At 41.3% G+C, this 15,641-nt stretch overlaps 1 protein-coding gene across 2 annotated transcripts in view; it reads right to left on the bottom strand.

Moving 5' to 3' along the window:
- nrxn2b (neurexin 2b) overlaps positions 1–15,641 on the bottom strand; it is an 810,738-nt gene that overhangs the window by 433,864 nt on the left and 361,233 nt on the right. The window contains exon 5 of one of the 2 annotated variants that reach the window (XM_063008256.1): positions 10,868–11,172. In XM_063008256.1, the coding sequence (XP_062864326.1) occupies positions 10,868–11,172 (305 nt within the window). The remainder of the gene's footprint in view (positions 1–10,867; positions 11,173–15,641) is intronic. The other variant, XM_063008257.1, reaches the window with a different exon arrangement.

Below are 15,641 nucleotides of genomic sequence, written 5' to 3'. Positions count from 1 at the left end.
GTACCTGGACCGCACCTAAACTCAGCTTTTACACATACTACAGGGTCAGATTTGTTCTGGTATTAAAAATACAGTTAAAGCAAGCAACTCACTGTCACTGCTGTGTCTTTCACTCATCTTCAATAACCATTTAATCCTCTTGACAGTGGGTTCAGTTCCACAGAGAAACACCGGTTGTGCTGTGAGAATACACCCTAGGGTGTCAATCCATCGCCAGGCATCATTTATTCACCCATCTATTCACTCACTCACCCAAATGAGGCCGCTATAACCCAAGTACTTCACAGCACATACATTAACCACTGCACCATGGTGCTGTTCATGCTGAAAAATGATCCACTTGCCAAACAGCATCAGCTCAGTTGTAGTCATAAAGTAATTCCTCTCCATCAATGGACAGGATAGAGGGGGATTCAAGCTGAATAGCAACAGATGGGCTGGAGTCGGTAATCGTCCCTGAAAATGAACCTCTGTGGTAGTTGTACAATCCAGAATGACCATGTATGGTTATGTAAGTTATTTTCTGTGAACAGGGTGTAGGGGGTGTGATGTGTATGGGACCATACCACATCATGAGAAATGTTTATTTGAGCTGCTTAATGGAGTCATTTGATGTGCTACCCATAGTGAACTGGCTAAATTAAGCACCCTGATGCTGCCCTGTCCATTTACATTACACAGTGGACTACAGAATAGCTGTTTTACAGACGTCTGTATTTTATGGAATGCCTCATAAGTGTGTGTGTGTGTGTGTGTGTGTGTGTTTATATTTATTTGTGCTCTCTGCATGTAGAATAACTTTTGGCAGCAAATTTAAAGCATGTTGGATTGGAAAACTCATTAAACCAGTCTCACTCCAGTGAACAAACAAGGACTGGTAGCAAGCGCCCCTGACCCCTACTGTGTGTGTGTGTGTGTGTGTGTGTGTGTGTGTGTGTGTGTGTGTGTGTGTGTGTGTGTGTGTGTGTTTAAATGAATAAAAGAGATAAGACGTATTTTGGCGGCAATGCAGCTACCACGCTGCCACTGGCATGCTGTGATGTTTCTGCTGCAACAAGAAGCAATGGGAGAACATTAGCAAGTACAGGATCATTAGCTCTACTATACTAAACCTCCTCCATTCCTAAGTCTCTCAGTTTACTTCTCTCAGTTTATATATATATATATACAGTGTATCACAAAAGTGAGTACACCCCTCACATTTCTGCCGATATTTAAGTATATCTTTTCATGGGACAACACTGACAAAATGACACTTTGACACAATGAAAAGTAGTCTGTGTGCAGCTTATATAACAGTGTACATTTATTCTTCCCTCAAAATAACTCAATATACAGCCATTAATGTCTAAACCACCGGCAACAAAAGTGAGTACACCCCTTAGTGAAAGTTCCTGAAGTGTCAATATTTTGTGTGGCCATCATAATTTCCCAGAACTGCCTTAACTCTCCTGGGCATGGAGTTTACCAGAGCTTCACAGGTTGCCACTGGAATGCTTTTCCACTCCTCCATGACGACATCACGGAGCTGGCGGATATTCGAGACTTTGCGCTCCTCCACCTTCCGCTTGAGGATGCCCCAAAGATGTTCTATTGGGTTTAGGTCTGGAGACATGCTTGGCCAGTCCATCACCTTTACCCTCAGCCTCTTCAATAAAGCAGTGGTCGTCTTAGAGGTGTGTTTGGGGTCATTATCATGCTGGAACACTGCCCTGCGACCCAGTTTCCGGAGGGAGGGGATCATGCTCTGCTTCAGTATTTCACAGTACATATTGGAGTTCATGTGTCCCTCAATGAAATGTAACTCCCCAACACCTGCTGCACTCATGCAGCCCCAGACCATGGCATTCCCACCACCATGCTTGACTGTAGGCATGACACACTTATCTTTGTACTCCTCACCTGATTGCCACCACACATGCTAGAGACCATCTGAACCAAACAAATTAATCTTGGTCTCATCAGACCATAGGACATGGTTCCAGTAATCCATGTCCTTTGTTGACATGTCTTCAGCAAACTGTTTGCGGGCTTTGTTGTGTAGAGACTTCAGAAGAGGCTTCCTTCTGGGGTGACAGCCATGCAGACCAATTTGATGTAGTGTGCGGCGTATGGTCTGAGCACTGACAGGCTGACCCCCCACCTTTTCAATCTCTGCAGCAATGCTGACAGCACTCCTGCGCCTATCTTTCAAAGACAGCAGTTGGATGTGACGCTGAGCACGTGCACTCAGCTTCTTTGGACGACCAACGCGAGGTCTGTTCTGAGTGGACCCTGCTCTTTTAAAACGCTGGATGATCTTGGCCACTGTGCTGCAGCTCAGTTTCAGGGTGTTGGCCATCTTCTTGTAGCCTTGGCCATCTTCATGTAGCGCAACAATTCGTCTTTTAAGATCCTCAGAGAGTTCTTTGCCATGAGGTGCCATGTTGGAACTTTCAGTGACCAGTATGAGAGAGTGTGAGAGCTGTACTACTAAATTGAACACACCTGCTCCCTATGCACACCTGAGACCTAGTAACACTAACAAATCACATGACATTTTGGAGGGAAAATGACAAGCAGTGCTCAATTTGGACATTTAGGGGTGTAGTCTCTTAGGGGTGTACTCACTTTTGTTGCCGGTGGTTTAGACATTAATGGCTGTATATTGAGTTATTTTGAGGGAAGAATAAATTTACACTGTTATATAAGCTGCACACAGACTACTTTTCATTGTGTCAAAGTGTCATTTTGTCAGTGTTGTCCCATGAAAAGATATACTTAAATATCTGCAGAAATGTGAGGGGTGTACTCACTTCTGTGATACACTGTATATATATAAATATATATATATATATATATATATATATATATATATATATATATATATATATATACAGTGTATCACAAAAGTGAGTACACCCCTCACATTTCTGCAAATATTTTATTATATCTTTTCATGGGACAACACTATAGAAATAAAACTTGGATATAACTTAGAGTAGTCAGTGTACAGCTTGTATAGCAGTGTAGATTTACTGTCTTCTGAAAATAACTCAACACACAGCCATTAATGTCTAAATGGCTGGCAACATAAGTGAGTACACCCCACAGTGAACATGTCCAAATTGTGCCCAAAGTGTCAATATTTTGTGTGACCACCATTATTATCCAGCACTGCCTTAACCCTCCTGGGCATGGAATTCACCAGAGCTGCACAGGTTGCTACTGGAATCCTCTTCCACTCCTCCATGATGACATCACGGAGCTGGTGGATGTTAGACACCTTGAACTCCTCCACCTTCCACTTGAGGATGCGCTACAGGTGCTCAATTGGGTTTAGTCCATCACCTTTACCTTCAGCTTCCTCAGCAAGGCAGTTGTCATCTTGGAGGTTGTGTTTGGGGTCGTTATTCTGTTGGAAAACTGCCATGAGGCCCAGTTTTCGAAGGGAGGGGATCATGCTCTGTTTCAGAATGTCACAGTACATGTTGGAATTCATGTTTCCCTCAATGAACTGCAGCTCCCCAGTGCCAGCAACACTCATGCAGCCCAAGACCATAATGCTACCACCACCATGCTTGACTGTAGGCAAGATACAGTTGTCTTGGTACTTCTCACCAGGGCGCCGCCACACATGCTGGACACCATCTGAGCCAAACAAGTTTATCTTGGTCTCGTCAGACCACAGGGCATTCCAGTAATCCATGTTCTTGGACTGCTTGTTTTTAGCAAACTGTTTGCTGGCTTTCTTGTGCGTCAGCTTCCTTCTGGGATGACGACCATGCAGACCGAGTTGATGCAGTGTGCGGTGTATGGTCTGAGCACTGACAGGCTGACCTCCCACGTCTTCAACCTCTGCAGCAATGCTGGCAGCACTCGTGTCTATTTTTTAAAGCCAACCTCTGGATATGACGCCGAACACGTGGACTCAACTTCTTTGGTCGACCCTGGCGAAGCCTGTTCCGAGTGGAACCTGTCCTGGAAAACCGCTGTATGACCTTGGCCACCATGCTGTAGCTCAGTTTCAGGGTGTTAGCAATCTTCTTATAGCCCAGGCCATCTTTGTGGAGAGCAACAATTCTATTTCTCACATCCTCAGAGAGTTCTTTGCCATGAGGTGCCATGTTGAATATCCAGTGGCCATTATGAGAGAATTGTACCCAAAACACCAAATTTAACAGCCCTGCTCCCCATTTACACCTGGGACCTTGACACATGACACCAGGGAGGGACAACGACACATTTGGGCACAATTTGGACATGTTCACTGTGGGGTGTACTCACTTATGTTGCCAGCTATTTAGACATTAATGGCTGTGTGTTGAGTGTTTTTCAGAAGACAGTAAATCTACACTGCTATACAAGCTGTACACTGACTACTCTAAGTTATATCCAAGTTTCATGTCTATAGTGTTGTCCCATGAAAAGATATAATGAAAGATTTGCAGAAATGTGAGGGGTGTACTCACTTTTGTGATACACTGTATATATATATATATATATATATATATATATATATATATATATATATATATATATACAGGTCCTTCTCAAAAAATTAGCATATTGTGATAAAGTTCATTATTTTCCATAATGTAATGATAAAAATTAAACTTTCATATATTTTAGATTCATTGCACACCAACTGAAATATTTCAGGTCTTTTATTGTTTTAATACTGATGATTTTGGCATACAGCTCATGAAAACCCAAAATTCCTATCTCAAAAAATTAGCATATTTCATCCGACCAATAAAAGAAAAGTGTTTTTAATACAAAAAAAGTCAACCTTCAAATAATTATGTTCAGTTATGCACTCAATACTTGGTCGGGAATCCTTTTGCAGAAATGACTGCTTCAATGCGGCGTGGCATGGAGGCAATCAGCCTGTGGCACTGCTGAGGTGTTATGGAGGCCCAGGATGCTTCGATAGCGGCCTTAAGCTCATCCAGAGTGTTGGGTCTTGTGTCTCTCAACTTTCTCTTCACAATATCCCACAGATTCTCTATGGGGTTCAGGTCAGGAGAGTTGGCAGGCCAATTGAGCACAGTAATACCATGGTCAGTAAACCATTCACCAGTGGTTTTGGCACTGTGAGCAGGTGCCAGGTCGTGCTGAAAAATGAAATCTTCATCTCCATAAAGCTTTTCAGCAGATGGAAGCATGAAGTGCTCCAAAATCTCCTGATAGCTAGCTGCATTGACCCTGCCCTTGATAAAACACAGTGGACCAACACCAGCAGCTGACATGGCACCCCAGACCATCACTGACTGTGGGTACTTGACACTGGACTTCAGGCATTTTGGCATTTCCTTCTCCCCAGTCTTCCTCCAGACTCTGGCACCTTGATTTCCGAAAACAGTACTTTGGACCACTGAGCAACAGTCCAGTGCTGCTTCTCTGTAGCCCAGGTCAGGCGCTTCTGCCGCTGTTTCTGGTTCAAAAGTGGCTTGACCTGGGGAATGCGCTCACCTGTAGCCCATTTCCTGCACACGCCTGTGCACGGTGGCTCTGGATGTTTCTACTCCAGACTCAGTCCACTGCTTCCGCAGGTCCCCCAAGGTCTGGAATCGGCCCTTCTCCACAATCTTCCTCAGGGTCCGGTCACCTCTTCTCGTTGTGCAGCGTTTTCTGCCACACTTTTTCCTTCCCACAGACTTCCCACTGAGGTGCCTTGATACAGCACTCTGGGAACAGCCTATTCGTTCAGAAATTTCTTTCTGGTTCTTACCCTCTTGCTTGAGGGTGTCAATGATGGCCTTCTGGACAGCAGTCAGGTCGGCAGTCTTACCCATGATTGCAGTTTTGAGTAATGAACCAGGCTGGGAGTTTTTAAAAGCCTCAGGAATCTTTTGCAGGTGTTTAGAGTTAATTCGTTGATTCAGATGATTAGGTTAATAGCTCGTTTAGAGAACCTTTTCATGATATGCTAATTTTTTGAGATAGGAATTTTGGGTTTTCATGAGCTGTATGCCAAAATTATCAGTATTAAAACAATAAAAGACCCGAAATATTTCAGTTGGTGTGCAATGAATCTAAAATATATGAAAGTTTAATTTTTATCATTACATTATGGAAAATAATGAACTTTATCACAATATGCTAATTTTTTGAGAAGGACCTGTATATATATATATATATATATATATATATATATACTGTATATATATATATATATATATAGACTGTAGTCCATTTGTTTCTCTACATACTTTGTTTAGCCTGCTTTTACCCTGTTCTTTAGTGGTCAGGACCCCCACAGGACCACCACAGAGTAGGTATTATTTGGGTGGTTGATCATTCTCAGCACTGCAGTGACAATGACATGGTGGTGGTGTGTTAGTGTGTGTTGTGCTGGTATGAGTGGATAAGACACTGCAGCGCTGATGGAGTTTTTAAACACCTCACTGTCACTGCTGGACTGAGAATAGTCCAAAAATATCCAGCCAACAGCGCCCCATGGGCAGTGTCCTGTGACCACTGATGAAGGTCTACAAGATTACCAACTCAAACAGCAGCAATAGATGAACGATCAGCTCGGACTTTACATCTACAAGGTGGACCAACTAGGTAGGAGTGTCTAATAGAGTGGACAGTGAGTGGACACGGTATTTAAAAACTCAATCAGCATTGCTGTGTCTGATCCACTCATACCAGCACAACACACACTAACACACCACCACCATGTCAGTGTCACTGCAGTGCTGAGAATGATCCTCCACCTAAATAATACCTGCTCTGTGGGGGTCCTGACCATTGAAGAACAGCATGAAAGAGGGCTAACAAAGCATGCAGAGAAACCGATGGACTACAGTCAGTAATTGTAGAACTACAAAGTGCTTCTATATGGTAAGTGGAGCTGATAAAATGGACAGTGAGTGTAGAAACAAGGAGGTGGTTTTAATGTTATGGCTGATCAGTGTACATACTAATACTTGGTAGGTCACCCATGGGAGCGTAGGAATGCAGAAATACAAGGCATGAACCCCAAAAAAGCTCACAATTCTGTTGTATTCCCAGGTGTAGGATTTCTGTGTTCTACATGGCATCCCGGACGTGTTCAATCACGTTTAAGATCTGGTGACTTAGGTGGAAATTGCAAAAACCCAATCTCAATGTTTAAGTTCACTTCAGTGTTTTATGTTAATCTGAGACACAAAAAAATCTGCTTGCTAAAACTGTCAAGTTAAAGTCAGACACTAAACGCTTTACGGAACAAGAGGTGAGGCCGAATGGATAGGCTGAATGGCACTGGCTATATCTAAGATTCGATTAACCCCTTTGGCCACCAATCTGGGACAAAATCTTTTAGTGCACTCCTGGCCCTTATGACTTAGTTTTTTTATTTTTTATTATTGTTTAAAGTAACATTTAAGATTAACTGTCATTTTACTTTGTTATTTTACTAGGTTGTTTGTTGTTTAATAGTAAATTCTTTATTATTAGTATTATTATTTTTATACTGGTCAGTATATGAATTAGGGATGTCCCGATCACGTTTTTTTTGTTCCCGATCCTGATCATTAATTTTGATCCCGATCCGATACCGAGTCTCAAACCGATACTTGTATTTTCTAGATATTGTCTAGATAAGAACTAGATAATACTGTTCACACAGTGCACACTTCAAGTACATTAAAGTTATTCAAATTAATCCAATGTATATGTTTAACAACTGAATAGCTCTGCAGTGCTGTAGGAAAAAAAATGCCTGCATCCAAGCTATTGCTTAATGTTCTTTTATTTTTACAAAATAAAAGTAAAAACTTAGTGCAGCATTGTAGTAGTAAATGTAGAACACTCAAAAAGAAGTGTGTTTTGACCCTTTGGGGCTTCCATAGTGCATGGAAGAGCGTGCTTGGCTAACGCGATGACTCTAGTTGTCTGCAATTCGGTACCGTAACAGAATATTAATAAGTTAATAAAGTGTTATACTCCCGACAATTTGTGAATATACCGTGTATTTATTTCTTTATTAAGCAAGTGCATCACTACGACGCTCGGTTACATAACTAAGCCAATCAGAGTGCTTGATACTGAGATGTCGTTCAGTCTTGTAACAAGTAAACTCGTAAAAGCTGTATGTTATGGTCCTGAAGTTTTCATACTCGGATTAAAAGTTATTGTTTTGTAAACCGGTGTGATCCTTGACACACACCATATAAATACTAAAATTCTACTGTAATGAACGCAGCTCTGCTCCTACTGCCTCGTGAAACGCTCACATTGCAGACATTACACTTCACTGTTGGACTTGTTTCACTTTCCAATTTAAAGTATTTCCACACAGCGGACATGCTGACGTAAAACAAAGGATCGGCTGATACTGATCAGTTAAAAAATGCCTTGATCGGCCCTAATATGAATACTTGCTTAAAAAACACAACTAGGTTATACTATTAGTAGTAATCTTATTGATTTTATCATTTAATGTATAGACAACTTAAAACTGCTAAATAAATCAATCACTGGTAAAAGCGACTTAACACTTATGACACACAGGTGACTGTCAATCAAGAGAGATTGACAGAAATTATGCAACTGAGCCTCCTGTCCCATTTGCCACCAAACTAGGCAGTGTAGAGGGATACTAGGCACATACATACTAGGCACAGGTGATTGTCTTCTGAGAGAGACTAACAGATCAACATGCTACTGTGCCTCTGTGCCCCCAACTGCTGGCCAGACTAAGCCGTGAAGAGGGGCATGACGTTCTCATGGACGGCTGGCACCATGTTACAGAAAGAGCACAAAAATATAAATAAAATACCAAGAGATAAAAGATAAAAGTATAAATATGGTCCAGCTTTACAATTTGCTCTTTTATCATTTGAGGCACTAAGGATTTATTAACCCTTTAATGGTCTTACCAAGAAAATACCGTGTAAAAAATATTTCTTTGCATTTCTTAGTTTCTTGGGACTATACCAAGAACAAACAATTAATATATTTTACTAGTGTACACCATATTTTTTTTTTTTAATGAGCCTCTACCAAACAGTTGAGATAATCAATGATGCAACGTTTCATTGATGATTCTCAGCTGCAGCTTCAAATTGGCCGTTTTCTTATAACCATAGTGTCATCTACCAAATTTTTTTTTTGAATGCATTTTCTCCCCATTTTCCTCCTGATTTAGCGCACTGAATTTTGTCTTCCGCTGCTGAGGGATACCTGATTGCATCCGAGGAGAGCATGTTGCTGTACACACCTCTTCTGACACATGTACAGCCCCCTCCTCTTCTCGCCTCTGCATTCTGCACAGGCGTCTCTTGAACCAATCAGGGTCGTTACACAGTGTATGAAGACCCACCCACCCACACATTGTCCGGCCCCCACCCTGCAGATACGGTGGCCAATAAGTATCTGCTGCAGGCATTACCAATTATGCCGGTGGCAACATCGAGTTTCGAACCGAGGAGTTCAGAAACTCGGCGCTGGTATGCTAGCGGAATATCCCGCCTGGGTGCCCAATATGGCCTATTTTTACCCAAGTATTTAGAATCAAAGTAAGCTCAACCCAATGGTTAAGCAGACAAGGAAAGAGTTAATCATTAATAATTTTTTAACAGCCTGTAGGCTGGCCATTAGCACCTGCTAAGATTTAGTGATTTGAACCCAGATGCTAGCGATAGTGGGCTAGAGTAATTTACTGCTGCGCCACCTGAGCTCCTTGGATTTATAAGTAATAATAATAATAATAATCAGCAGAAACATGCATATACACCAATCAGGCATAACATTATGACCACCTCCTTGTTTCACTCACTGTCTATTTTATCAGCTCCACCAAGTACTTTGTAGTTCTACAATTACTGACTGTAGTTCCTCTGTTCCTGTACATACATTTTTTAGCCCCCCCCACAGGACCACCACAGAGCAGGTATTATTTGGGTGGTGGATCATTCTCAGCACTACAGTGACACTGACATGGTGGTGGTGTGTTAGTGTGTGTTGTGCTGGTATGAGTGGATCAGACACAGCAGCGCTGCTGGAGTTTTTAAACACCTCACTGTCACTGCTGGACTGAGAATAGTCCACCAACCAAGAATATCCAGCCAACAGCGCCCTGTCCTGTGACCACTGATGAAGGTTCAGAAGATGACCAACTCAAACAGCAGCAATAGATGAGCTATCATCTCTGACTTTACATCTACAAGGTGGACCAACTAGGTAGGAGTGTCTAATAAAGTGGACAGTAAGAAGACACGGTATTTAAAAACTCCAGCAGCGCTGCTGTGTCTGATCTATTCATACCAGCACAACACACACTAACACACCACCACCATGTCAGTGTCACTGCAGTGCTGAGAATGATCCACCACCTAAATAATACCTGCTCTGTGTGGTCCTCTAGGGGTCCTGACAATTGAAGAACACGCTAAAAAAGTATGTAGAGAAACAGATGGACTACAGTCAGTAATTGTAGAACTACAAAGTGCTTCTATATGGTAAGTGAAGCTGATTAAATGGACAGTGAGTGTAGAAACAAGGAGGTGATCATAATGTTTTGCTTGATCTGTGTATACCAGCGTTACACTGAGCTAATTTATTCTTAGATAAATCCTAATTCTAACAATGGCATGGGTCTCTGATGTTTTGAAACAGGAGATTATAGTGAGGGTCGTAAATCGCTCTCTGACCTAAAACATAAGCAGCAGTGAGAAAGCAAAGAGGCTAAACACAAACAAATATAATGTATGTATTCTGTCCATTTATTTTGTCATTTTATATTTAATGTAAATACTAAAGTGTGGCTAATACCAGGGAGAGTTTAATACCTCCCACTTTATTCCTCACTGCTGCCCAACACAGATAAAAAATCAGCTCATAAAGCACCATCTGATAAACATCTTATCAGATAATCCCTGATGTGCTCTCTTACCTGCCGCAGGTTTCGTGTGACCTTGACGTCGTGCCAGGCGTTGTCATTGAACTTGCCATTGACGGGTTCAACCAGCGCCTCGAACGCTCCGGAGCCGAGGTTGATGACGAGCCAGACGGCGCCGCTCTTCAGAGACAGGTTCACGTAGTCCGCAGATTTCCCGGTATGGAGCATGAGTCCGTTTCTTTGTAGTGTCCGGAAGGACAGCGTGATTTCATCTGTGCTGCTCTGGATGGGCGTCATAGACAGGTCATAGCAGAAAAACTCATTGCCTTTGAATGTGACCACTGATTCCTCTTTACCTGCTAAAACAGAGAAAAAAAAAGTTTTGTCAGTGGCATTCAAGCATTAAGTCGTGCTTATTTTACTTTTTTAAGGTATTAAATGCTTTGTGAGGGCGTAGAATAAAATATACTCGATTTACAAAATAGATGATTGTAAATGTACATATTATTTTAGAAGAGAAAGATTGAGGCTTTCAACTGTAGCTTCTTTTAAAATGTTTGGCCATGTTGATGCAGTCACACACATACACATATGAAAAAATGGTAATCACCATCTCCTGAGCTTTGGACCGATAAGCTCCAGTACTCTCTCAGGTATATGGCAACTCAGATGTGAAAGTGATTTTAGCAGTCGAAAGCAAAGCCAAGGGTAGCCAGTTGCACCCTCTGCTGCACACATATTGAACCTTATTAGTGTTCTTGTTGCTACTTTCTAGGTCTTTTTTTTTTTTTTTTAAACACAGTTTAGTTGTGACTTTGTTGCTGAGTTTGAGAAATAAGTCTGAATTTTTACCTGAATTCTGTTGAAATTGTAACTTCAGCAAGTCAACAAATAATAAGAATAACAATACAGGTTTACACTGCTTGAGGTGTTCTAAATATATATGGTGTTGCATGGAATGCCAGTTAAACAAACCCCATAACATAGCTGCAACAGTAATATAGATTGATGGATGGATGATGATGATAGATGGATGGATGATAGATAGATAGATAGATAGATTAGCTTGACAATTTGGTCTACCAGAGAGAGCACAGCATGCCAACCTAAAGTGCTTTAAAATACACCATTTACCCATTTAGTTTAGCAATTTCAGGGCAATTTAGCAGAAAGAAGAGGTTGTTAATTGCACAGCCAAGTTTATGTGCAGTACAGCAGAATGCTAAGATGGCAGTTATTCATGTACAGAGAATCAGTACATTTTAAACTATTAGCTTTCATGCAACAGAAGTTCTATTTTACCTGAGAAAAAGCATTTAGTTTTAATGACTCGTCACAACCATTACTATAAAAGAACAAGTCTCACACTATCCCTAAAGTATGTTTACATATTCCTCTTCTCTGTTCTCATCTTTAAAGGATAATACCAATCTATTATTATTCACCTGAATTAACTTGGGTAACAGGTAATAATACAAGCCCAGATCAGAAAAAAGTTGGGACAGTGTGGAAAATGCAAATAAGAGATATTTCATGTTTTATCTGGTCAACTTCATTTAATTTATTAATAAACATCAATTCCTGCATTTCAGGCCTGCAACACATTCCAAAAAAGTTGTAAAAGTAATGAAGGTGAAAAAACTAAATAATGATGTGATTCCAAACAGGTGATGTCAACAGGTGATTGTAATCATGGTTTGGTACAAAAGCAGCATCCAGGAAAGGCTGAGTCTCTGATGAGCAAAGATGATGTGAAAAAATGTGACAAATGTGTGAAAAAATGATTGAAATGTTTAAAAACAATGTACCTCAATGAAAGATTGGAAGGGATTTGCATATTTCTCCCTCTACAGTGCATAATATCATAAATGATTCAAGGAATCGGGAGGAATTTCAGTGCATAAAGGCCAAGGGTGCAAGCTTAAGCTGAACGCCTGTAATCTTTAATCCCTTAGACGACACTGCATCAAGAACCCCCATTCAACAATAGCTGATATAACCACATGGGTGAGGGATTACTTTGGCAAACCTTTGTCAAGCACTACAATACAGAGTTACATGCACAAAAGCCACTTAAACTTAACTGTGCAAAAAAGAAGTCTTATGTTAACCATGTCCAGAAGCGGCATCAAGCGGCACAAGACCAAAAGACAGGGTCTGTCATGGTATGGGGGTGTGTCAATGCTTTTGGCAAAGGTCATTTACACTTCTGTGATGCAGCATTAATGCAGAAAAGTACACTGAGATCTTAGAGCAACATATGCTGCCTTCAAGACATCGTCTTTTTCAGGGACGTCCATGCATTTTTGAACAAGACAATGCAAAACCACATGCTGCACACATTGCAAAAGCATGGCTGTGGAAGAAGAGGGTACAGGTACTGGACTGGTCTAACTGCAGTCCTGACCTGTCCCCAATAGAAAATGTGTGGAGAATTTTGAATTTTGCACATTTTAAGATGTGTTTGCAGGAAGAATGGGACAAAATAAAAGCAAAGTAAATCACGTGGTCTCCTCGTGCCAAATTGTCTTTTAAGTGTGGTGAAAAGGAATGGCAACATTACAGAGTGGTAAATGCTTTACTGTCCCAACTTTTTTTTTGATTTGGGGTTGGACAGTAAAACAACAACAAATTCATATGCTAGGGCTCCTGCAGTCACAATATCTTATATTCAAGACCACCTTATCGGACAGCATACTGTACCACTATTATAAAACACACCAGTTTGGGCTAATTGTTTCTTTAAAGAATGGTGTTCATTCATCTGGTACAGTTCCAGTGACTTATACAATCTACTCTATCGTGCACTAAAGCAGTTTTAAAAGCCTGTGGTGGCTCAGCAATTGCACAATTTATGCTTTAAGGTCTCTAGCTTCTCAGTAAGGGGTGTGCAGCTGTTTAATATTTGATATTATTTTCTCACACTGTACACTTCAAGAGAGGCAGTGATGTGAGGAGAACTTAATCTTTATAAATGTAAATAAACACAAACACTAGTAAATAACAATTTGCTTTTTTAAGTGCCTAATTTTCCCATATTTTTTCCCATAGTAAGTTTTTGTCTGGAATCTCCAGGGCAGAAGGTCAACTGCTTTACAATTGTAACATTTACTTGAATAACTCATTTACTTACTTATTAATGCAAAAATAATAAGAAACAGGAAATGATATAATCTACATTTTCTTTCATTTGAATAAACATTTGATAAGGTCACCGTACTTCCACTTAAGTAACATACACCAAGAGGCATAACATTATGACCACCCTCCTAATATTGTGTTGGTCCCTCTTTTGTTGACAAAACAGCCCTGACCCATCTCTAACTTGCTGTGCTCATCAAACCATTCCTGAAGCATTTTTGCATTGTGGCTGGGCGCATTATCCTGCTGAAAGAGGCCACAGCCATCAGGGAATACCGTTTCCACAAAGGGTGTACATGGTCTGCAACAATGCTTAGGTAGGTGGTATGGACGGCAGGACCCAAGGTTTCCCAGCAGAACATTGCCCAAAGCATCACACTGCCTCCACCGGCTTGCCTTCTTCCGATAGTGCATCCTGGTGCCATGTGTTCCCCAGGTAAGTGACACACACGCACCTGGCCAGCCACGTGATGTAAAAGAAAAAGTGATTCATCAGACCAGGTCACCTTCTTCCATTGCTCCGTGGTCCACTTCTGATGCTCATGTGCCCATTGTTGGTGCTTTTGCTGGTGGACAGGGGTCAGCATGGGCACTCTGACTGGTCTGCCTAATATATCACACCCACTAACAGGTGCCGTGATGAAGAGATAATCAGTGTCATTCACTCCACCTGTCAGTGGTCATAATATTATGCCTCATTGGTGTATTTTGCTATTCCAACGCCAACGTCACAAACCAATGTCTTAAAATTTTACATTTTAAAGGAAACAGCATCAGAGAGCAAAACAGTGATTCAACTCTTGGAAGTTCAGCTCCAATTATTGAAGTGATTATGCTTGATGTTTAATCTACATCTCTGGCAGGTACTGCACTTGTAAGGATTGCAAAGAAAAGTTCACTCTTAAACCTTCATCTTCAGCAACAGGTGACTTGATTATTAAAGAGTTCTGACCTCTCTAGAAAGGGCAACAGCAATGATGTCAGTTGATAAGTAAGCTAATAAAAAAGCTGTTTAAACCGCCCTGTGTAATGTGTGGGCTAGGACGAGACAGAGGGGCGGACACACGCAGAGATGTACTTGAACAAAACTTTAATAACAAAACACATGTAATACACAGGACAGACAAACAAAGCAATCAAGACTAAACTAGGCTAAACCAAACAATGAACTTAACTAAAGTTAACCAAAACTAAACCCAAAGGAACTAAGCTAAATGCTAACAGGAAGAAGCAAAAGCTAAACAGACTAAACAGACAAACTGACTAAACAGGCTAACGGGCTAAACAGGCTAACAGGGCTAAACAGACTAAACATGCTAACATGGACTAGACAGGCTAACGAGGGTTAAACAGGCTAACACGGACGAAACAGGCCAACATGGACTAACTAGACATGAACAGAATTAACAAAACAAACAGACCGGATGAGGCGCAAGGCGCAAAAAGAACAGCCACCTGCCCTACAGCCAGAGTCACAAAAACAGTTCCCAAAGTCTGTGTTCCAGCTCGCCTAAAGGGCAGCTGGAGCTAATTAGTCACAGAGAACCAATCAGGAACGGGGGTGTGGCAGGAGACTGAGGAGAGAGAGAGGCGTGGCACACAGTAGCACCAGAGCACACAGAGGCTCAGAGTGTGACACCCTGGTTAAATGTAAGTTCATTTATTAGAAAGACGGAAGGTCTAGGAG

This window comes from Trichomycterus rosablanca, chromosome 14 (genome assembly GCF_030014385.1).
Source record: "Trichomycterus rosablanca isolate fTriRos1 chromosome 14, fTriRos1.hap1, whole genome shotgun sequence".
Classification (NCBI taxonomy): domain Eukaryota; kingdom Metazoa; phylum Chordata; class Actinopteri; order Siluriformes; family Trichomycteridae; genus Trichomycterus; species Trichomycterus rosablanca.
Note: the sequence above shows the minus strand (reverse complement) of the source record. Positions and strands in the feature narration are given on the sequence as shown.